At 34.1% G+C, this 26,033-nt stretch overlaps 1 protein-coding gene across 4 annotated transcripts in view; it reads right to left on the reverse strand.

Annotated features, from left to right (window-relative positions):
• Positions 1–3,753: 3,753 nt before the first annotated feature.
• Positions 3,754–26,033, reverse strand: part of PDCD6IP (programmed cell death 6 interacting protein) — a 103,512-nt gene continuing 81,232 nt past the window's right edge. For all 4 annotated transcript variants that reach the window (XM_077129863.1, XM_077129862.1, XM_077129865.1 and 1 more), the window contains 6 exons: positions 19,044–19,292; positions 18,115–18,249; positions 16,880–16,974; positions 9,345–9,468; positions 8,055–8,242; positions 3,754–7,394 (listed from right to left, as the gene is read on the reverse strand). In XM_077129863.1, the coding sequence (XP_076985978.1) occupies positions 7,220–7,394; positions 8,055–8,242; positions 9,345–9,468; positions 16,880–16,974; positions 18,115–18,249; positions 19,044–19,292 (966 nt within the window). In that variant the 3' untranslated portion in view covers positions 3,754–7,219. The remainder of the gene's footprint in view (positions 7,395–8,054; positions 8,243–9,344; positions 9,469–16,879; positions 16,975–18,114; positions 18,250–19,043; positions 19,293–26,033) is intronic.

The following is a 26,033-nucleotide window of genomic DNA, read 5'->3' on the forward strand; positions in this document are numbered from 1 at the left end:
CATCTCACACCCACCAGAATGGCCATTATCAACAAAACAGAAAATGACAAGTGCTGGAGAGGATGTGGAGAAAGAGGCACACTTATCCACTGTTGGTGGGAATGTCAAAGGGTGCAACCACTGTGGAAGGCAGTTTGGCGGTTCCTCAAAAAGCTGAATATAGAATTGCCATACGACCCAGCAATACCATTGCTAGGTATCTACTCAAAGGACTTAAGGGCAAAGACACAAACGGACATTTGCACACCAATGTTTATAGCAGCATTATTTACAATTGCAAAGAGATGGAAACAGCCAAAATCTCCATCAACAGAAGAGTGGCTAAACAAACTGTGGTATATACATACGATGGAATATTATGCAGCTTTAAGACAAGATAAACTTATGAAGCATGTAATAACATGGATGGACCTAGAGAATATTATGCTGAGTGAATCCAGCCAAAAACTAAAGGACAAATACTGTATGGTCCCACTGATGTGAACGGACATTCGAGAATAAACTTGAAATATGTCATTGGTAACAGAGTTCAGCAGGAGTTAGAAACAGGGTAAGACAATGGGTAATTGAAGCTGAAGGGATACAGACTGTGCAACAGGACTAGATACAAAAACTCAAAAATGGACAGCACAATAATACCTAATTGTAAAGTAATCATGTTAAAACACTGAATGAAGCTGCATCTGAGCTATAGGTTTTTGTTTTGTTTTGTGTTGTTTTGTTTTGATTTTACTATTATTACTTTTATTTTTTTCTCTATATTAACATTCTATATCTTTTTCGGTTATGTTGCTAGTTCTTCTAAACCAATGCAAATGTACTAAGAAATGATGATCATGCAGCTATGTGATGATGTTAAGAATTAATGATTGCATGTGTAGAATGGTATGATCTCTAAATGTTGGGTTAATTTCTTTTTTTGTTAATTAAAAAAAAAAAAAAAGAGAAGGGATAATTGGAGATGAAGGGATACAGACTGTACAACGGGACTGGATATAAAAACTCAGAAATGGACAGCACAATACTACCCAATTGTAATGCAATTATGTTAAAACACTGAATGAAGCTGCATGTGAGGTATAGGTTTTTTGTTTTTGTTTTTTTTTTCTTTCTATTATTGTTTTAATTCTTATTCTGTTGTCTTTTTATTTCTTTTTCTAAATCGATGCAAATGTACTAAGAAATGATGAATATGCAACTATGTGATGTTATTAAGAATTACTGATTGTACATGTACATTGAAATGATTTCTAATTGTTTTGTTAATTCTTTTTTTAATTAATAAAAAAAAAAAAAAGTTTTCTTGTGGAAAATTCTTTACATCAGTGAAAGTGCAAATCTGTGTCAAAAACTATAACAAGTGCTCTGGATAATTACAAAAAATCATAAAGCATAGTGGGATTAGAGATTAGTGATGACTGAACACATCACTAATGTTGTTAATAATGTCAAGTGTACCTGAATTTAGAATTACCTCTCCTAGATTGCCAGCTAAAAATGCAGTCCTTGGATTACTGGCCCATGCACTTCCCAAACAATCAAGCAAAGAAACGAAAAACCAAACAAAAATTCAACAAATAGTGCTGCAATAAGGTGACACTCATATGGAAAAAGAATGAAAATGTGATTCCCGCCATATAGCATCCCCCACCCCCCAAAAAAGTAGGAAAAATGCAGTCCTTGGTCTCCAAGAAGAAAATACCAGGGCAGATTTTGATTTTAGATGCAACTGTCACAATTCACTGCATCCCTTCCACAAAGGGCTGCAACTCACTGCTTCTGGGAGTTAATGAGCCTCAACACAATCTGAGCTGTGTGGACTGGTAACAGAAACAGCCTCTGGGGAGGGGAACTGGGTCATCTAGGAATAAGGGAGGATGAACACTTGCTTTTACCACTTACCTTTTCATAACTTTTGAATTTTTACCATTGTATGTAAACAAAATTTTAAAAGAATATAATACACAGCCAAGTCTATTGTGCTGAGCTGGTGTTTTTCTCAACTCCTTTCTTCCAGGTTCTGGCGGAGAAGGGAGACATTGGACCCTTTGGGGGTCTCTTGTTTGGAATCACTGGTGCTTACTGGCAACAGAGAAGCCCACAAAGCTGGAAGTGGTGACGGGGATGGATGTGAGAGAGATAAAAAGACCAAACCTTCTAAATTCTCATAAATCACACTGAGAAATGCAAAGGTCAACAATTATTATCAAAAGAAGATGCATAATGCAAAAATAATAGTGCATTAAAATAATATGACTCTAAACCCTGTTTATATTTTAAAAGACTGGAGATTTGGCTGAGGATGAGAAGAAAATAGAATACTAATCTTTCAAAAACTGTAGGTAACCACCAGTGTTCCAATTCACACAGATAAAACAAAACATAATCCAAGCAATGAACACACACACACACAAAAAGGAAACAGAAAGCACAAAATATTTATATCAAACAAAATGGCAAAAGATCATACACATTTTAATTTTAATATTGAAAATTGATTAAACTTCCCTATTAGATCACACGTGCAAAATCAAAAACATTTAAACTAAGGCACATATAATACAAGTTAGAGAATCTGTTATTACAAACAGAATGAAAGCAAGGGTGGTGATATTAATAAAATATACTACAAGATGAAAAAGGAAAAGGGTCACTTCATGTTCACAATAAAGGTATAACTGAAATGAATACAATTCACATGGCTTCAAAATGTGCAAAGGTTAAATAACAGCTAAACAGGAAAATTTAAAAGAAATAATAATAAGCTTTTAATCTATATACCTGCATCACTTGGCATTTGTTAGTTTGCAAGGAACTTGTAAAACTTTTATGCAAAAGGGAAGGATATCAGGGGCCACAGAACTTAGCAGAAGTCAGGGTCCCTTGCAAGCAAAAGTTCTGACAAGCAGAAAAGGCAGATGCCCTTTTCTGCTAACATGCCCTTGGACTATTCAGATCTGCTCAAAGGCAGTTCCTAAAGCACTCCTGCCCTGCAGTAGGAAATGCTAAAGCAGTCCAAACATGCACAGTTTCTGGGTCACCCTTCCTTTCGGCTGCAACAGAACCCAAATTCCATGGAGAGTCCCCTTGGATTCCCACCATTCTCATTCCACATACCTGGGTTCCCAAGCCCCTCAGTGTGAACTCCACACTATCCAACACAGATGACAGACAAGTGAATGCAAAAAAGAAGATTTAACTTTGTCCTATTGTAATACACTTAGAATATATAATAAGGACATCTGATCCTGATTCATTTTTGGAAATAGCTTGCTCAGCTTCAGCAAATTTGACAGACGTACAAAATCAACACATTTTCTGATAAACTATATAAAGTCAGTTCCAAGTGATCTTAAAACATAGGATAGCTAGTAAGAAAATAAAATGTTTTAAAAGATGAACACATTTCATCATCCCTCCTCACCTGATCAACTAAGATGACAACCTTTGCTCCCACCAAAAATTAACCAAAAATCATTTCCAAAAATTAACCCCAAAAATGGCACCTGAGGAAGAGATTTTCATGTAAAAGGATTGGGGCAAATCATAAATAATGAAAAACATGGCTCATCCATATAAATTACAGGGCTGACAGCTATAAGAAAACATTTAAACATTGTCTCATGCATTTAGTCAACAAGTGTCATGCAAGTGTCATGCATTTAGTCAAGGCCGGTGTTTCCCAACCCATCATTTGTCAAATAAATTATGGAAACTATGAAACTTTAAATAAGAATTCATACTCCAAGGAAGTAAGAATCTTTCAATTTTTATTTCTAGGATACATTCATCTGGAACCTTTTTGTTTCTTTACAATTCTCCCCCTAAGAGAAATGAATACAGTAAAAATATAATCCAACTACCAGCAATGCTTGTAACCAGAAAAGAATCTAAAATCTCTGGTGTGATAATATAGGATTTTTTTTTAAAAATATAAACTTCATACCAGAAATAAAGCCTGAATATTCTCTTTAAAAATATAATTTTCCTTCTTTGCTCTTCCATGTAAATCTTATAATCAACCATTTTGTTCTAAAGTCTATTTTTAAATCAGCAATTATAACATGCTAACACTGTTTTATTCCTACTTCTGAAGTGTCGATCAACCAGTAACTAAAGAAGTCTTAAAAATGAGATATCACTAGGTTGTAGCAAGAACTACACAAAGTCAAGTTAAACTAACCATTAAAAAAAAAATTTTTTCCCCATTAGCAAACTGAAATCTACTTAACAAATTGTATTTTACCACATTTATCATGAAATTAGAAAATGTATAGAAAGCACTTTTGCAAACTGGAAAGCTCTAATGGAAAATATTTTTAAAAATTCTTTTGACTGGAAAGGCTGACTTGGATGGAACATCACGGACACAAGCTCTGAAATCTTTTTTTCTCTAACTCCCTAGATTTGAGGTGGGAGGCACTGTTAATTGTAAAAAAAGTCAAGGTTATGGATATAGGGACACTTCACGATGATTGATTGGTTTGCAGTAACATATTACTACTTTTTCTAACCAAGAATAAAACTAGGGGGCCTACCATAAGTTCTCTTCAGATCAGTACTTTACACCAGACAGAGAAGTCAGGCCCTCTGTACAGCTCCAACTAGGAATAACAAATAAGAGAAGTTGGACAGTTCCTCCCTGCCGCTCCCCACTTCTAACTAGGTTCTCAATACAGAGCTTTATTATTTGAAGCATAATCCATTTCATAATAGTATATCAAAGCCCAACAGAAACGGTCTGGATTCCTTTTGGTTTAGGAATTTAAAAAAACCTAACTAAAACCAAGGGTACAACATATCAGAACCACAGAATCACACCCTCCTCCTACCTCCAAATAAACATCATGATTCCTAACAACTCTTTTAGGGTTTTTGTAGCATATGGAAAGCTAAGTAAAGGATAAAAAAAGCTAGGTAACAAAAACAATCCCAGTAGGTGCTTCCTTCTCCTTTACTAGAATGTAAAATAGACATAAGGGAAGCTTCTTTCTAGAAATCATCTTATTAAAACAGGGTAGGCCTATGGAGATACGCCCCAGCAATGAAAGGCTGCCCAAACCTGGTTATTTGTACTTAGATACAGGTCACCAAAAGAAAGTATCCTCAATTATCTAATGTATGAGTGAATTGACAAGAGGCAATAGGTCTGGGATACTTCATAAAAAAAGGCTTCGCTAACAGAGTTGAGCATGACAGGTATACTGAAGAGGCTGCCATAGGCAGCTATGAATCCTTTCAAAAAATCCCCGAGTTTCTGAGCAATCTTCCTGTGGCTTTCCAGGAACAGGCCTAGCAGGACCGGAAATGGGCTAAATGGCCTTAAAATTCCTCCTTTGGCTTTCTGATGCATTTACCCTTTTCTTTAGTGTCCTCTTTCCCCCAAGAGAATATTCAGGCCCGTTTTGTTTTTGGTTTTATTCTGCATCAGTAAGAATAATAAACTAGCAATTTGGTATACCCCAAACTCTCATTGAATGTTTTATGTTGGTATATGATGAAAAGAATATAGAACTTAAATGCCATTTACACAAGAATCAAACAAGCCTGTGTCATCCTCTAATGAATCTCATTAAAACTTAGCAATGACATGTAGAACACTTTTTGCCAAGTTTAACTATTGGACTTCAAATCAATTTCAATATTCCATGTTATCAAAGGTCTTTTATATTGAAGTAACATGCCTTCAAATTTTCTACATATAACAAAATAAGATTTTTTTAAATATACATATACTTTTAAACCAATTCACTCCCTTTTACAATCATACCTTCAGTCTAACATTTAAAATATAAACCCAAACTGTTGATGAAAAAACAACAGTGAACCAAGTAACAGTGTCATTTTATATAAACTAAACAATAATGCAACAGGTCAGCACTAAAACTCAAAAAATCAACATAAATATGATCACTGGAAATCTGCTCATATCTTTAATATATTCACAAACGAATCCCACACAGAATAGATCCCACCGTGATGTTAAGACAGTTCATTCCTTTCCATTTTCTCATTCCATGATGTATGTCATCAATATTTTTACTGAGGTTTATATAGTGAGTAGATTTCCTAACAGCAGCAATTAATGCTAAATGCACAACCTATTTCAGAATTGGCATATGCTCCTAACAATTGTTTTGCGTGCTCCCTGAATTATAAAATAGTCCAATCTTTAATAGCACAAAAATGAAAGGGCTTAGATCTACTCATATACATTGTGCATTAAATGTTAGTAAATTAAGACAGCTAGGTGAAAGAAAGAAATAGAAAGATATAACTGAATTTTCTTCAAACAATTCCATCACATTAGACAGTATAGTCAATGACGTGTATTTATTTTAACCAGGTTGTGAGGAAAAAAAAACAAAAAGTGAAAAAAGGTATTACCAGAATTTGAATCAATATCTCAGAGAAGCTAACAAAAAATATTAAATATACATATTAATTTGTGTATTTATTTCCAGAATCTTTGGTAGCAATGTTTCTTCTACATCATAGGACTTTTTAAAAGAAATGTCAAAATCAATTTACTAATCAGCATATGAAAGATAAATTATTGTACTATTCATTTGGTTTCCTATAAAATGACCTTGAACCTGACTGTTAACTTGCAATGCTCATGCACTTAAACACAGTATCTGTTTGACTTATATATATACAAAATAAGATGCTAATACTAGAAAGAAATTAGAAATTAATGAGAAGCAATAACAAAACATAACAATGACAACTGTTCTTAAGTAATTTATTTTTAAATTATAAGATTTACAGTGTCTTGATTATATAAAATAGTATAGTAGAAATTAAACCAAATCAATAAACCAAAAAAGAAACCTTTGTTTTCTTGAATATCAGTAATTAAACCATCATTATAAGTATCTGATATCCCAACCACATCATATGTAAAAAGTATAATGGTTTCAATTTTCCATTTGTGGGTTTAATTTCTCGTTTTCAATTTTTATGAACTGTAGTATAACTTATCTCAAATCCTATTATACTTAGTTTTTATACTGCAATAGCAGCACTTCTCATATGTGCAATCAAATACGGAACTGGGGCATGGCTTTTAACTTTTAGCCGCAGACAGAAATTATACACTGCATTTGGTACAGTAGAGTACATTATATTAACCAGAGCATAGAGTTTAATACACTTATTGCAGGGTTGGTATTTCTTTCCCTTTGAACTGAACCAGCTGAGCTTCTGGGCAGACACATTACTGCTGTGGATAGTAAGGCTGCTGTGGGGGTTGAGGGTAGGGGTATGAAGGCTGCTGGGGTCCCGGATATGGAGCCTGTCCAGGGCTCTGGTGATACACAGGTGGATATGGCATATTATACTGGCCGTATGCATAAGGATTATAACCCATGGGCATGGGCATTTGGCAATACCTGATGGGGAAAAGAGAAAAACAGAATGGATTGGTAAATCAAGTACTAAAAACTGAAACCAATTTTTTTAAGAAAGTTGTTTTTCTGTAATTTGAGAACAGTGAAGAGCAGAATGGTGTTTCAGTTAACTGTTAAAGAAAAGCATTCATATCCTGTTATTAATTGAAATGAAAGCATAGCAAATGTTTGCCTGGTACTATCCAGAAAATTACACTGCTGAAGGAAATAAGACTAAACATTAAACTATCAACAAGGAATAAAAATGGAGATCCTCCATTTTAATGTAGCAAAATTAATAATCTGAATATATTTCCCTGGTCCACAAGATTCAGTACTGACTGAAATGTACATAAATTTAGCATTTCTAAGTTCTAAGGCTTGGAAGACAGAACATATTCATTACATAAAGTCTGGGGCATATCTTAAAAGGTAGTAAAATGCCTGGTATTTTAAGATTGGGAGCGGGGAAAAGGCCTGTGAAATGGCTCTGCAACTATTTAAATAAGTGAATATAACAATATTTTTTTTAATTTCAGGCAATGTAGGCTATTCATTTATGGCAGCTCCATCGAGGAAAAGCGTGGCCTTGTTTTTAAAAGGTTGACCAGAGCTAGAAATAACGTTAGTCATATCATTAGAAAATGCAATGCTCAGCCTTACCCGGGATATCCTGGATAGGTTGGATAGGGAGGTCCCTGAGCCTGTGGAGGAGGACCTGAACCAGGGGTTTGCGATGGAGCTGATGCAGCAGTGCCAGTTCCCACTGGAGCTAGAGCAGTAGCAGAAGGAGCTCGGTTTGCTGGAAGCACAGGAGGTGGAGGCCGAGCCGGGGGCTGGGGTTTAGTAGGCTATAAAAAAAAGTCAACAAAGACTACAAATGTTTCATCTTTAAATTGCTATTAACTAAAATAAATGAGGCCATATGAGAAACTCTAAAATTCAACCAAATATATGTCTAATTCTCATTCTTCAGTGTTGGCTTACTCCAAAAAGTTATCACAGTTGATTATTTCCCAATTGTGAATTTTCCATGGCCACTACTCTTTCCCTGATGTCTAATATTTACTCATTTACTTCTCATTACTGCTCCCACAAATGGTCAGATATTTGAGGTGGGAGGAAGGGGCAGGTCAGGTATGGTTTATTACTATTGTACCCCTCCCACCAAACTTTTTATATGAAAATTTCAAACACCAAAAAGCTTTTAAGAATAGGAGAATAAACAAATATCTACAAATTTAATACAGTAACTGCTAACATGTTGCCATACTTGCTTTGTCTATAATGAGATCCATTTATTTATCTATATAATTTGTAGAACCAACTGAAAGTAAATTACAAATTTCATGACACCAGCCCTGAAGACTGCAGCATGCAAGTCCTTCTTATATAATCACAATACCATTTTCACCTTAAGAAAAGTGACAATTATTACCTAATATCAAATATTCCCTCCAAGTTCGGGTTTCCCTATTTATCACAAAAAAAGGTTTATGGCTGATTTTGTGAACCAAAATCTAACCAAGGTCCAGGTAGAAATCTCTCATCTCTTTTAATCTAGAACACCACCCCACACGCACTTCTTCCCCTTCTATAACATTTACTTTTAAAAAAGACTAAGCCAGGTATCATACAGAATATTCCACGTTCTGGATTTGCCCAATTGCACCCTAACATTACTGTTTAATTTCTTGTTTTATCACTGTATTGTTGCAACCTGATGAAATTCAGGTTAAACATTTTTTGGCAAAAATGCATGTATGATGCCATGTTCTTCATGTTATAAAACATCAGAACCCACTTAATATTAGTGATGTGAAGGTTGGGCATCTAACGAAGGTAGTGACCACCAAACTGCTTTGCTTACAAGTCTGTTTTCTCCCTGACAGTAAACAAGGTGCTAGCAATAAAAAAAAAACCTCCATTTAAAAAATTTATTTACTTACTAACCGGCATGGTTCTTGGTGCTGGAGTTGGAGGCGTTGGTGCATGTCCCCCTCCTGGAGAAGACTGATAGGCAGGGGTAGGAATTGAAGGCGCACTGGGTTCTCTGGCTATGCTTTGTTGCAAGTCCCTTATTAAAGGCACGTTAGAAATTAACACAATTTAAAAAACACACACACATAAGTTCTTTTCTTATTTTTCTTGTCTTCATACATGAAACATAGAAAATAGATCCAAAATAATATTTTAAAATACACTATATTTCTGTTCTGGACTAGAACTTACTTATATTGTATTCCTCCCTACTATAATAAAATGAAGCTACTTCTTACTCTATTTCTGAAGACTAAGAAAAATGGTAAACTTTTTCAGAGACCATAGTTACAGCTAGAGAAGTAGTTTGAAAAGAAAGGTGTGTATCTCTCTACTCTCTAATAAAAGATAGCCCCCTAGATGAAAAACTAAACATAACCTATCAAAAAGTTATCAGAAAGCTACTGCTCATATTTACTTACCTAATATTGTAATCACTATCTACAACAAGGGGCTAAAACTGTTAATAAAGTATTAAAAAAAAAAACATCAGATGAGAAAGCTAATTTACTCAAACCATTATGAAAATTTATACATGAAAAATTTCTGAAAATATTTCAAAGAAATGTGGCACTAAGATATTTTATATTAAAAGATACCCCATAATCTGTCATTAAGGTAAACTCATGAAATACATATTGTTGAAAATACCATTAAAATTTAGTATTAAAAAGGGAAAAAAATGTTTATCTCCTCTCATAATAAATTGGAATTTATCTCAAAATCTCACTTTTAACGGTGCCTAGGGTAAAATCCACTATGAAATGCATGGTGTTGATTAACTTTTCACTACAGTAATTAACATACAGAGAAAAGTCAAATATCATGACATGTTCCAAAGTGTATGAGACAGTAAGTACCTATTGTCCTGTTTCCATTCTCAAAAGGCGCCCATTTAGAAAATAAATTTGTCTCTCTGGATTTAAGGAAAACTAATATACATTCACAAAGAAACCAAAACTAATTCTTACTGATTATAAGCAAAGAATTGCTTAAAAGATAAACTAAGGACTTTTTAAATCAACATTAAAATTCTAAAAGATCAAGTTTTGAAATACTTAAAAGAGATATGGGTATTATAAAGGCTTAACACAATTTTCTTCCCTTTCATATACTCCAGGGATGGATTCGGTGAACGACACAATTATTGGACAAATGAGAATTTCCTAACTACTTAATTAATCATATAAATTAAAGCTATTAAGAAACATGACTAGTACTTGAAAAAACAAAACTATATTAAATAACATGTCACCAGTATTCCTGTGCCAACAACCACGATTAACAATATTAGTATTAAATCACGAGTGAAAAAAGGGAAAACTCAGAGTAAACCATTCCTTCTTTTTGTACTCTTTAAACAGCTGATTAAAGATTTCAATGAAAGCAGTCAAAAATTAAAAGGTAAGGTCCCTGGCGACTAAGCATATAAAAGGGACATATCAGTCATCAGGAAAATAACCACAATGAGGTAACCCTATGCACTCACCAGAATAATTAAGATGAAGGAGATTTTAAAAATAACTAGGATTAGCAAAAATGTAACGCAATCAGAACTCTCATAAATCACAAGCTGGAATATAAATTAGTACGACCACTTTGGGAAACTGTCTGGTAATATCCATTTAAAGCCGAGCATACCCTATGACCCAGCAACTCCACTTTTACATATATCACCAATAGCACCGGGTACAAATGCTCATGAAAAACATGGTCTAGAACCACACTATCCAATACAGCAGCCACTCTCTACAAATGGCTACTGAGCACTTAAAATGTGGCTAGTATTGAGCTGTTACTACAAGGGGAAAATAAACACCAGATTTCTAAGATTTAGTATAGAGGGGAAAAAAGTAAAATAGCTTATTCATAATTGTCACATTAATGATACAATGAAATACTTTAGATATACTGTGTTAAATAAAATGTTATTAAAATTAATTTCACCTGTTCGTTTTAATGTTTTCAACGTGGTTACTAGAAAGTTTTAAATTCATATGTGGCTCACAATATGTTTCTATCGTCAGCACCATTTTAAAATGTTCATACCAACACTATTTACAATAACTTAAACTAGAAACTACTCAAATACCCCAAAACAACAGAAGAGATAATTTGTAGCATATTCATACTATGAAATATTATACAGAAATGAGAATCAAATAATCTACAATTACACACAACTCTATGGATGAATCTTAAAAATACTGAACAAAAGCCAACCACAAAAAAAAAATACCTACTATGATTCCAATTATATTAAGTACAAAAACAAAAATAATGTTCTCAGAAGTTAATATAGTGGCTGGCCTCAGGGGAGAGAATAATGACAGGGTGAACGCATGACAGGACCTTCTGGGGTGCAGAGAATGTTCTGTGTATTAATCTAATAAGGTCTAGCTGAATAGGTTACATAGTTCATGAAAATTCAGCATGATGTAGACTTACATATACTTTTCTTATGTACATTAAGTTCAGTAAAAAATGTTTTAAAGAAATAAGGTCGTAGGTATTAACAACAATGGTTATAATATAAACCCTCAGATTTTTAAAAGCTAAGATTATGACTACTGGGCCTACTTTTCCATCATTCATTCAACTTTTAATTACTGAACTGACAAAACTGTCAAGTTTATCACTGTCTTTGAACTGAATTTGTTTATAGTATATATGTAGAATTATACATGCAAATGTTAACAATCCTACTTTTCAAATAAGACTTGAAATATGAAGTATTTAAGAACATGACAATATTTTTAAAATTATTTCTGAGCCAAAAAAATTATTTCTGAGCCACTTAAATATTATTATGCTACAAAATTCAAAAAATTTTGTTAGCCTGTTTACACGAAAGGTTTAAATGTGAAAACTAACCACTCAATCATATCATGGAAAAGAAAATGATTTAAACTCAAAGTCAGCAAAACTGTTTCTGTAAAGGGCCAGACAGTAAATATTTCAGGCTTTGTGGGCAATAAGGTCTCCATCACAACCACTCACTCTGCTGTAGTAGCACAAAAGAAGCCTTAGACACTATGTAAAGGAATATAAGTGGCTGTGCTGCTACAAAAACTAACGAGAGGCCAGATTTAACCTGAGAACCATAGTTTGGTGATTTCCCCCATTTAAACTTAGATATTTTCTTCAATCATTTTTTCAGTTCTGACTTGGGCCTAAGGTACAGAACTTAGGGGTTCAGTATAGATGTCTGCATGGCTGCTCCCTAGAAGAAAAGGTAGAAGGTCCTGCTCTAAGCCCCTACTCTGCTTAGATACAAGCCAGATCCTTTACCAACAGGACTTGTATATAAGATGGAGTTTGAGCATTTTTTTTTTGGCATGGGCAGGCTCCGGGGATCGAACCCGGGTCTTCAGCTCCACAGGTGAGAATTCTTGCCACTAAGCCACCATTGCACCACCCCAGATTGAGTCTGAACAAAAGGCTCTGAAGCTCAAAAAGAAAAGGTGGATGCAAAGTCAAAACTAAGAATCAGACAGTATAAAATAATGAAATTTCCTTAGTTATTTAAATTCAGTATAATTTTCTAAAAAGTTATTATATTCAAATGATACGAAAACAAAAAGGTGAATGAAAGGCCCCATCTGCCAAGTTCCCACTCTATCTTTGATAGAGTTCTTTGTTTTTAAACAAAGTGCATATGATTTCACCACATAAATATAGTTTATTTAGCCAGCCCAGACATTTTGTTTCTATTCTTTCACTGCTGCAAGCAATGCAGAAATGGAAAAGCTCATAAATATGTTATTTCTAACATTATGTTAATATATCCATAGAATAAATTCCCAAAAACAGAAGAACTGGATGAAAGGATATATGCACTTGTAATCTTGGCCTTTACTGTCAATTTGCCCTACGATGAAAACTACACCATTCTGCACTCTCAAAGCAACTTATGAATGTTTCCCCAGATGTGCCAACAAAGTACGTTATCAAACGCTGAGATTTCTGCCAATCTGGAAAATGTTATCTCAGAGTACTTTTAATTTGTATTTAATTTATACTGAATGAGGGTAGGTATTTTTCTCATTTAAAAACCATCATTTTTATTTTCTTTTCTGCAAAATTTCTGTTCAAACATCTCTTGCCCATTTTTCTATAAAGTGTTTTCTCCCTCATTAATTTCTAGGAATTCTTTGTGAAAAATTACCCTTTCGGCAATGAGTAAGTTCCAAATATGTTTCCCCAATTTGTCATATGGGCTCTATTTATCATGGTTTTGTTTTTTGTGACTAACTCACTATTTTTTCTTAATGGTTTCTAGGTAGTAAGGCAGAATTAAAAAGACTGTCCCCATTTCAGATTTATAGAGTTCTTCCATATTTTTTCTAGACTTTTACATTTCACTTTATGCATTTCAACTTCGATCCATTTGGAATTTATCCTAATATTACAGTATCTTTTGTTTGTTAGATGGCTAGGCACTTGTCCACAGCTCCTCCTGATTAGTTTGGACCTCTAATATACTAAATTCACATATCTGCTTTTTATTCTGTCTTTGGTCTCTCTATTACATGTACTAGACCACTGTGCTTTAAAGCTAGACAGAAGTTCATACTTTAGTATTTGGTAGAATTTAGTTCTCGCTGGTCTTACTCAGTTTTCCTGGCTAATCTTGTTAGACTATATTTTCTATTTGAACTTCAGCATCAACTTGTCTAGCTCCAAATGAAAATCTGTTGGTAATTTTTTAATGACAATTATGCTAGGTTTATACATCTGTGAATAAAGTTGAACCATCCTATCCAAGAACATGATATGTCTTTCAATTGGCCCAAGTCTTCTTTTGTCTCCTTTAATAATGTTTTGAAGTTTTCTTCATATAGATCTCATTTATGCCGAACTTATACAATATATTTTTGTTGTTATTGCTTTTTTTTTAGCAAGCACTGGGAACCAAACCCGGGTCTCTGGCATGGCAGGCGAGAATTCTGCCACTGAGCCACAGACACACCACCTGTTATTGCTATTTTAAGCAGGGTCTTTTCCTCCATTACATGTTCAATACGATTATGTACTTTTACATGAAAGCTACTGATTTTTACATGCTATTTTTATTATAATCCTTTATTACTTACAGAGTTTTCAGGTTCTGTTGGGTTTTGAAGTTATATAATTATAAAGTCTGTAAACAGTGATAGTTGTACCTACTTTCCAATTTTTATATTTCTATTTTCTTTCTCTTATCTAATTGTGCTTGCTCATACCACCAGTGTAACGTAAACTTATTTGGTAATGCGAAATAAAATTAGTATAAGTAATGTGCATTGTTGTCTGTTCCTGACCTTAATGAGAATATGTATAGTGTTTCTCCATTAAGCAAAAGGCTGTTTTAGGCAGACATATATAATTTTTTCATATTAAGGGAGTATTCATTTATTCCTATTTTACTGAGTACCACAACAAGTTATTATCTTCATAAAAATGCTTTTCCTCATCTGTGAAGGGAATCCTGTGATCTTTTAATCTCCTTAGATATAAAAATATAATTATTGCCTTACTGGAATAAACTACTCAGTCATAGTTTTTTAGGTCCCCCCCCCCACCCCATGGGCAGGCACTGGGAATCAAACCCGGGTCTCTGACCTGGCAGGTGAGAATTCTACCTGCTGAGCCACTGTGGTCCATCCTCCGTCACAATTCTTTAAAAAACAGGTGAATACCATTAGCAATAATTTTACTAAGGACTTTTACAACTATATTCTTAAGTGAAACTGTTCTGAAGATGACGTTTTGTTTTATTTTAATCTTGTCAGGTTTTGTTACAATTTGGAACCACCCCTTCCCCCAAAGCTCTAGATTCATTTATAAAAGCATTCTAATTATCTGCATTTTAAAGGTTTTGTAGAAATACTCTGTGAAAACACCTGAGCCTACTCTTTCTTGGAGGTAGGAGTAGCTCTCTGATAACTTCTTCCACTTCCTTTATGGAAAACTGTTTAAACATGGACAGATTGGTAAAAAAAAAAAAGAAAAAAAAAAGTCTGGTCAGCTGAGGATTCAAGAAGGGTTTAAGAATAAGATATTCCCTGAGTTCTTCATGCTGATTACTAATGGCTTTTATATCTGAAGAAAAGTTTGATTGGATATACAATCCTTGGCTCATATTTGTTTTCCCTGAACTCTAATGTAATCACTTCATTCTCTTCCAGCATGCAGTCCTGCCAGCCCCATTTTCTTTCACCTTTTTATAAAGTGACTTGATTTGTTTCCCAGCCTACCTAAAGGATTCTGTTATTATCTTTAAAGGCTAACATCTTTAAAGACAGTTCTTGGTCATTTTCCTCAACTCTATGATATACTCTTTCAACAAGCCTTCATTTATTTTAAGAAAAATTTCTTGGATAATATCATTAACTAATTATTCTGTTCAATTTCAGTTTTTCTTCTTTGAAGAAAATTTGCTTTTAGCACATTGCATTCTAGCAGCATTAGCAGACTGAAACACAAATATTCAATCTTGTTTGCCTATCATCTCTCCAATCCTTTTTAATTCTTTACTTTAGTTTCATTTTCTTTGATTTCTTCATTACTAGTCTCTATATTCCTGTTTTCTTCTCCTTCCAAGTTTATAGTATTATCTACGATGGTTTTGTTCTTCTATTTCTTTCTTAAACTCTGATTACCTTATAGTTTATTGCCTCCTGTTTTCTCACCATCTGCCCTGAGTTCTTGCATTTTTTCTTGTGGTTTTCTTTAAGAATGGTAATTGCTTTCTTAGATTTGGGGGGAGGGAGGGGTTGTTTGCTGTCTTTTGTTGTTTTTTTTAATAAATGATGACATGTTTGCTCAGAATTATCTATACTGTGCAATATTGTTCTAGAATGAATGCTCTTCATCTACTAATGTTTTATTAAATTCTGTTCTTTTTTTTTTCACTTTTAAAAATATAGTTTTCCGGACCATGCACCTAAATAAATAGATAAATAAATAAAAATATAGTATCTTTTTATCAATACTGTGTCAAACTTCTTATTGATTACTCACAGCATGGAATGAGTCATATGTTCCAGGCTCAGTTTTTCTCAGGAAACTCCTTCAGAAAGTGATTTTGCTGACATTTTCTGAGTTATTGACCCTATCCCACCCCACATTATGTACCTCTAGTTTTAGGTAAGGAATCTGTATTTGCTACTTCAAGATAAACTGCTTTTGGACAGTTTTTGTTTTCTGGCATTTTCTGAGATCTACCACCCTGAACTGTTCTGTTATTTTTTCTGTGACTCACTGTACTTCCTATATTTAGAACTTCTGACCCTTTTCATCCTTTTGTTCACAGATTGTTGGCTATTTGCTTGTTGTTTTGTAAATAACCAGGAGAAACAGGGAAATTGCTGTCTCACACTGCCAAGTTCATCCCAAGGTCTCCATGTACAATTCTGTAGAAGAAAAATACGTTAAGAGCAACAGGATACACAAAACAAGCTTACTTTAAGAGTTCATCTCTTTCCGTCTTCCGTGCAAACACTATATCACTGCATTTGTTCTGGAACCTGACCAGAATTTCAGTCAGCTCATTGTAAAACTAGAAGCAAAGAATAAATGTAAGAAATAAACCGGAACAATTTTTTCACATAGGGAGGAACATGATCTAAAGCTAATCTGTCAATAATGGTTAAAGGTGAATAACTGAATGGGACACAGTGTCATACTGCTTTAAGCCCAACAACTTTATCTTAAATACTATCTAAGATTCCTAAAGAAAGTAAAAAGTATAAAATCATTTTTAGAGAACAGAGACATCAAAAACCGAACAGCCACAAGTTAAAAGCTTCATGATCATGAACACATACCCTATTCTTAGAGAAAAATCATCTACTTAATAAAGATACTAAACCTATTTAAAGAAAAGGATTAGATTTGCATTCGTTTTAGCAATGCAGGCATCATTCAAACTTTCCCAACATAGCTATTTGAAGAAAGCACTTTAAATTAATTTAAGATAATATTTTACTATCTTATTTGTGCAGTTTTGTATTATTTCTACCCTCTCTTCAGAAGGTTTTACAGTATACCTACTGTATAGACTTCAAGAAAACTTAACTGAATCATCATTATGGAGCTACACTATCAAAAGGAGTTGTGCTTGTTAAAAACATATTCCTTCAAAAGCAAAGTAATTTAACAAAAACACACATAAGCATTTCCCTAAATTTTATAAAGGACAAATCAGAAAAATATTTAAAATATATTTAGTAAACACTCTGAGAGCAACTCAGGTCACAAGTCTATTTCCATACAAACCATGAGCACAGAATTTAAAAGCCACGCTATTCTTCACTATCTGGCCACAGATCAACTTTGACTACTCCCATTTCCTCATAATTCACTCAGACTGTTCATTTTCTTATTCCCAAAAAATGTCATTGGCTTTGAAATCTCTATGCTAGTTTCTGCTACCTGGAATGCCTGTACCACATTCTTTTTCCACCTGGTGAAATAGACAACTCATTCTTCAAAGCTTACAAGAAATGTCGTAACCTTCTGAAAGCTTTCCCAAATCCTCCCCTTAAGTCAATTGTCTCACAGAGGCAAAAAGAAGTCAAGCTAACAAATCAGAGATAGAGATAATTTGATTTAATTGGAAACATCAGTTACCTCCCCCAGAACCCTATGTTTACATCTGTACTAGTTAGCTATTGTTTCTTTTCCATGTACTCCATACCTTTGTGCCTTCCTTCAAATTAGCTACAAGTTCAACAAAGTTGTCATATGCAGTAGCTAAATTCTTCAAAACTTCTTCTCTCAAGTTAGCTTCACTGTTAGATTGTTTCATTTTTGAAAATTCCTGGTGTGAGACCTTGTTAAAAGAAGGATTCATGTTGATTTACATTTATTATAAATTTATTTATTTCATAAGATTTTTATTGATATAATTTTTCCAATTATGGAAATCATATATGATTATATGCAGGAATTACTAGAAATTCACATCTAATATTTTTTAGGGGCGTACATTGCTTTTACTCTTTCCATAGAGTAAAGATATCAAAAATTCAGTGGGTGTCAACACATAAACTTACCAATGATTAGACTTCTATATATAATACACTGGCAAAAAAACAGTTAAGATGACAACTTTTTAACTTTCTAGCATACCTTTATATTACATATAGAGCAATACTGAGTAGTAGAAAACATGTTTAACTGTGTTTAGTAAATTTAGTAGTTAATTTCTTTCACTACTTGTTTTTAAGTACAAACAATGGCTAACTTCAAATATCTAAGCATATTTAGCTTTGCATTATTTCTAAAAATTGACTAAAGTCTGTATGTGCTAGCCACATAATTACAGGTATTAATAATTCAAATTAATTTTGATCCCCCACCAACCGTGGCAAAAAAAAAAAGCTTTTAAAAATTTGAATCCCCAAAAACAAAAGCATCAAGCATTTCTAAATAGCATGCTACATTTTAACACAAAATACAGTTTTCTTTCATAAATTTAAAGTTCAGCAAAATAAAGTATCACAGTTTACTCTTAACTATAATAGATTCCCCATTCATTTTCCTAAATGGACAGAGGTTTCATTCAGGCTTATCTTTTCCTTAATTTCTTTAAATATAAATCTTATTAAAGTATATGTACTTCACCTGAATATTCTTAAGAAGTCCCTCCTGTTTCTTAAGAGATTCCTGGACTTTAGTTGTAAGACCTCCATAGATTCTATCCAGTTCAGCAACAGAAAGAGCTTCTTCATTTATCACACCATCTTGAGCCAGAGCAGTCAAAAACTTGCTTGTCATGTCAAAATTCACTGATTTCATATCATTCTCCAGACCCTCTCTTTCCTTCTTTACTTCATCAAGATTTGTCAATAAGGATTTTAAGACATTTACAACCTAAATAATAAGAGAGCACTTTAATACAATTGCCAAAAAACAGAACCAAATTTCAAGAGAAGAATAATATACAAAGGTTCATCCAGGGTCAGAGAGAAGATGATTTCACAGACACCCAGGTATAAATTGCCTATCAGGTTTATTCTGATATAGACATCATACCTTCAGTGGATTAAAATTATAGCAATAATAACAACAGCAATAATGGGAACAATAGTAGCAATGGCTACAACTCACTGCATATTGAAGCACTATGCTATATATCTTACAAATATGTGATGTTATCTCTAAAAACACCCCATAGGATATATATTATTACCTCTATTTCACAGATGGGGAAACTCAGTTTTAGAAAAATTAAGCAACATGACCAAAGGGTAGAGGTGAAGTTAGAGACCTAGCTCTGCCTAACTCCAAAACCAATTTCTTAACCACTCTGCACCATACTCTCTCCCTGTCATGGCTATATGGAAGGAGAAGGTATGATATTGCCAGGTAAATAATCACCCTATTTTACCTAACTAGAGAGAGATGGACATTTATACAAAGATACAGATATTTATGGGGAGAAAGTACTAAATGAAGAAAGAAATAGAGAGAGGTATACAGACAGATTTACACCATATGCATATTTTATGTATGTCTCTGTATTAGGGAGTTTTGCCTCTTTTATTCAGACCAAGTAGTCTCATACTTACATCCACATGACTCATAAACACCCCTTTATATTAAAAGTGTTCAAGTGCCTTCTCATACCCCTTACAAACTGTTATTTTCATATTTTATGCTAGGACTACTAGGGAGAGCATCAACTCCAATCTCCCTGTTCTGCTTGTCTTAAGGGCACTCAGAAAAGAAGATGGTGAAGACAAAGGAAGAAGGGAGTGACATCCATTAATGCCATTCTCCATTGCTTCTTTCTTATCAGCAGAATTCCCAATCCCAATGGATCTCATCACTGACTTCCCAATTCTAAGCATTCCTATCCTACTCTTTATTCCACAGTCCTAGTTAGCAAATTGACGAAAAACATCCAGAATAACCTTCCTTTGTAAAGAATAAAGACATGAAGAAAAGCTTAAGACTTCTTCCAAATTAAGACGATGTATCATCCCAAAACCAACTATCTCTTAAATGTCATAATCTTTTCATTCAATGACTAAACATATATATAATATATATATATATTATATATGTATATGGCTATAAAAAATGAGGTGGTAGGCAGTGGAGAGAAATAAGAAACATCAAACCACAGTCACTCAAAAAGGAAAGGAAAAAAGAAAAAATAATACATGGATAAGCACGACAAAGTCTGATTAAGGGACTTAGCATAATGTGGTGTTAGATGATATGGATCAAAATCTTGCATCCAAGGTGGGCAACAGTGACTCAGTGGCTGAGTTCTCGCCTGCCATGCTGGAGACTCGGGTTCGTTTCCCAGTGCCTGCCCATGCTAAAAAAATAAATCTTGCATCCAACCAAAGCCACAATGTGGTACTATTTCACATCCACTAGAATGGCCATTATCAAAAAAACAGAAAACAATGAGTTGCAGAGAAGATGTGGGAAAGAGGCACACTTATCCATTATTGTTGGCAACGTAAAATGGTACAACCACTCTGGAAGGCAGTTTGGCAGTTCCACAGCAAGTCAAGTATAGAATTGCCTTATGATCCAGCAATCCCATTACTAGGTATACATTCAGAAGAACTAAAGGTAAGGAGACAAATGGACATTTGCCCACCAATGTTTATAGTAGCATTATTTATGATTGCCAAGAGATGGAAACAGCTCAGAGGTCCATCAACAGACAAATAGATAAACAAGCTGTGGGGTATATTTAGATTTTTGGGTAGCACATTATCTAATTTAACTTGTACAGTCAGTTTTTTGAACCCCAAAATTACATGGAATCTTGAATAGCATGTGAGAGCTTTCTGGTATGTATAGGTTAGTGTGATGTCCCAATATATCCCAAAGTAATTTGGGCAGTGAATAAAAAAGTATTTGCAAAATTCCCTTGGAGGAATGGGGAGAAAGGAGGAAATACTCAACTTCCCCAACCAGGGAATTCCTGATATTCTTGCAAGCAGTGGGGACAATTAATTCAATAAGCTAAGCCCTCAATCTAGGGGCTCACCCCTTATAAAGCTTATTTCTGCAAAGGAGAAGCTAAGCCTACTGATAATAATGCCTAAAAGTCACCCCAGAGAACCTGTTTCATTACTCAGATGTGGCCATTTTCTCTCTAAACCAACTTGGCAGGTGTACTCACTGCTCCACCCCCATTCGGGACATGACTCCCAGGGGTGAAAATCTCCTTGGCAACGTGGGAACTGATTCTTGGGGATGAGCCAGGACCCAGCATCATGGGATTGAGAAAGCCTTCTTGACCAGAAGGGGGAAGAGAGAAATGTGACAAAATAAAGTCTCAGTGGCTGAGAGATTTCAAAGAGCCAGAGGTTGATCTGAAGGTTATTCTTTATATAGATATCACTTTTTAGTTTATGTTGTATCGGGAGTGGCTGGAGGGAAATACCTGAAACTGTTGAACTGTGTTCCAGTAGCCTTGATTCTTGAAGAAGACTATGTAACTATATAGCTTTTACAGTGTAACTGTGTGATTGTGAAAACCTTGTATCTGATGATCCTTTTACCCAGGGTAGGATAAAAAAATAAATAATAGGGGGAAATAAAGGGTAAAAATTGGGTAAACTGAAATACTGTAGGTCAATGAGAGGGAGGGGTAAGAGGTATGGGATATATGCATTTTTTCTTTTTATGTATTTTTCTGGAATGATGCAAATGTTCTAAAAATGACCATAGTGAAGAATATACAAACTATGTGATGGGGATATTGTGAGCCACTGATTGTATATTATGGTTGGACTATATGTGTGTGAATATTTCTCAATAAAAATATTATTTAAAAAAATCTTGCTTCCAAGTGACTTCTGGAATGTAATGCTAAACAGGAAAAAAAGAGTGCAAAAGCATATAGTATGCTGTGTTTTGAGAAAGAGACACTGGGGGGGAATGGGCTAAGCGGAAAAGGGATGAGATTTCTCCATATACAGAGAAAAATATTTTCTAATAAAATTTCTTATTAGAAAAATAAGAAATATCATTTTATCTCTCTAAAAATTATATACAATAAAAGCTAGTTAGGGGTGCAAGGGTAGTTCAGTGGTAGAATTCTTGACTACCATATGAGAGACCTGGGTTCGATTACTGGCCCATGCACTTCCCAAAAACAAACAAGCAAGCAAAATAAACAAAGGAAAAACAAACAACAAAAATTCAACAAATGGTGCTGCAATAACGGGTTGCTTACATAAAAAAAGGATGAACTGTGACCCCAGCCATATAGAGCACGTGCACACATACACACATATAAAAGGCTAAAGGGAAAAACATTTTAACCAAATTAAATAAAACAGGGAGTATAATAAGAACATACAGAAGGGTTAACAAAAATAGTCTAATAAACAAAGCTGAGAATCAGAAACACTAGTATACCATGAACTTCCTTTATGTAGTATGAAGACTAATATGTCATCAAATAATGACCCAAAATTTTGGAGGAAATACCCCAAATTAACTCATAAGTAAAATGAAGAGACTGATATGGCTCACATGGATACAATTTCCTCTTCCATGAGGACCTAACAATACAAAGGACAGCAGAATGATGTGGGAAAACACCGCATCAGGATTTAAGAACCATGAGTTTTAGTATCAGCTTTATTTATGAAGAAGAGCTAACCTTCTAAATTCTATGGCAGTCAGTTTTCTAACCAGAGTGATGAAGGACCAAACATCTATTTAGCAAGTCCGGTGCTGTTTCAAAATTCTATAATTCGAAGTCTTTGAAAAAATGAAGCTGGAAAGAACCAATTTATAAATGAACTCTTGGACTACCACACAAAGACAGAAATGCTACAAACATTCTCTTCCTTGTTTTTTTTTTTGCATGGGCAGGCACCAGGAATCGAACCCCGGTCTCCGGCACAGCAGTCAAGAACTCTGCCACTGAATGACTTTTGCCTGCCCCCTCTTTTTTTTTTAACTGGCATATATACTATTCTGACCCTATTGATTCCTAAAAATTTTAACAGAGCTAGTAAAATAGACAATGAATTAAACCATTTCCACAAATGAATGATCAGGACAGTAAAAAAAGGAAACCATTGACTAAATTTTTTATAAACTCAGGTTAAAGGCTTAACACATTATCAAGTCGAAGCATATAAGTAATTAGAATCCTGTGGTATTTATTTTTATGTTTTATAAACAACTCCAAGTAGCTTTTAATTGCAATTAATTGCATCTCTTTATTAAGTTAGGCTGCCAATGGTTATCATTCAATCAATAAATATTTTTTAACCTTGTGTCATATATTACATGCTACAGATACACCTATGAATAAAAATAAAGTCCTTTCCTTCATTTAGCGGCTAGAGAAAGATGTTTATATTATTTTATTTTTTAATCTATTTACCCATATTACTCTTTTTTGTGTTTATAAATCTCTGTAAATGATGGCGTTAATGAAAAATAGGGAGTAGCCATCAAAGAGGAAAGGCAAATGTAAAAGTACCGAGGCAGGAACAAGCCTGACATGCTGACATACTCAAAGGGCAGAAAAAGAAAGGCCAGTCTGGCCGGCGTATAATGAACAAAAAGCAGAATGGAGGGAGAGGAGGTCAAACAAAAGGCAGGAGTCAGATCACCAAAGTGCTTTGTACACCTTTTACATCAAGGGCTTCAAACTTTTCCTGTAAAGGACCAGATAGATGATATTTTCAGCTTTGTGGGTCATACAGTCTCTGTCACAGCTATTCAGCTCTGCTGCTGTAATGCAAAAGGAGCCATAGACAATACATAAATGAATAAGTATGGCTATGTCCCAATAAGAATTCATTTATGGACACTGGTATCGATTTCATTCAATATTCACATGTCATAAAATATTCTTTTGACTTTTTCCAACAATTAAAAAATGTAAGACTATTCTCAGCTCAGGAGCCATACAATAATAGACAGCAGGGCTGGATTTAGCCCACAGGCCATAGTTTAACACTATTTTAGAATATAAAACTCTGCATAGCTTTCACAATGTGACTGCATTATTGTGAAAACCTTGCATCTGATGCTCCTTTTATGTAGGGTATGGACAGATGACTAAAAAATATGGATAAAAATAAATAATAGGGGGAACAAAGGTTAAAATAAATTGAGTAGATTGAAATACTAGTGGTTAATGAAGGGGAGGAACAAGGGGTATATATGAGTTTTTTCTTTTTTTCATTTCTTTTGCTGGATTGATGCAAATGTTCAATAAAAGATCACAGTAATGAATACACAACCATGCGATGAAACTGTGAGCCATGGATTGTATACCATGTATGGAAAGTCTGTATGCTAAGAATGTTTGTATGTTTAAGTTTTCTCAATAAAAATATTTTTTAAAAAAGAATAAAAAATTCTCTTATATCAGCATTAAGCACAATTAGGCACATAAATGCTCTCAAGGAAATTTTCAACTTTACTTTTCAGACCTTATAATTTTCAGAAAAGGCAGAAATAAATGAGATTATCTCCACAGAAACAAAATCAACAATAAAGCTGAGGTGGCAGCAGTTTTGATCTCTCTATCTGAGGTACTACGTAAAGTAAGACCTTCAACAAACATATAGTGAATAAATGAATGAACAGATTCCAGTCATTCTCAACACTTCTCTATAAGCTTTCTGTTATGAAAAACCAAGCATAAAAGCTGAGTTTGCAAATTCTCTACTTGTCTATGAGGTACCTTTGTGTGAATCAGAAAAACAGATGCTCTGGGAGGGCACACTGCTTTGAACTGTACTACTTTATGCACTATCTCTGAGCTGATCATTTTTTTCAAAGGCACCCCTCTACCACCCCAGGCCAATGCAACATTGTGAGTACAAGTAGACATCATATTTGTGCAAATGAAAATGTATCCCTTTCTTTGGGTATACTCACACCTACAACAACAGTCCAAGGTTTAAACGGCCAGGTGAGCAAAGACCTGATCTTAAACTCTACTTGATGACCACAAGCAGTGGTCCTAAGTATACAACATTAAAATACATAATATTAATATGCAAAGGATCTTTGAATACAGATTACAAATACTCTTCAAAAAATCTCACAGTTTCTCATTATCTAAAACCAGATGCCCAATTAACCAGAAGATAAGAGGCCTAGAAAATAGGCTTCTTTTTGATAATAGAAAAAACAGCTCTACCATCAAGCTTTCAACCTTTTACAAAATATATACTTTATATCATTTTAATAATCAGCAATTCAAATGCCTAAGTTTTTTGCATAAAAACTCTGAATAAATGTGTCATCAACTGTTATAACAACTATCTGAAATGGCTTTGATCAACATATAATGCTTGCCTTAGCTGATAAAGGTACATGATGAATAAATATAGACAGTACTAAAGAATTGTTGGTTACCTCTGTCAAGAAAATATAACTTGAGTAAAATGACTATATTGGCTATGAAAGTTTTCCCCCTATGAAATATTGCTATGAATTAACAAAAAGCAGATACATTTCCAATGAATAAGACATCATCCAATCAACACTGTAATTCTGATTTTACTTAGCACAAATCCTACTGAAAAGCAGATGACCAAAGAATAAAAGCTATATAAGTTCTGAATCATGTACAAGATGCCAAAAAGAAAAACGAGGGGA

The sequence above is a fragment of the Tamandua tetradactyla genome, chromosome 15, assembly GCF_023851605.1.
Source record: "Tamandua tetradactyla isolate mTamTet1 chromosome 15, mTamTet1.pri, whole genome shotgun sequence".
NCBI lineage: Eukaryota > Metazoa > Chordata > Mammalia > Pilosa > Myrmecophagidae > Tamandua > Tamandua tetradactyla.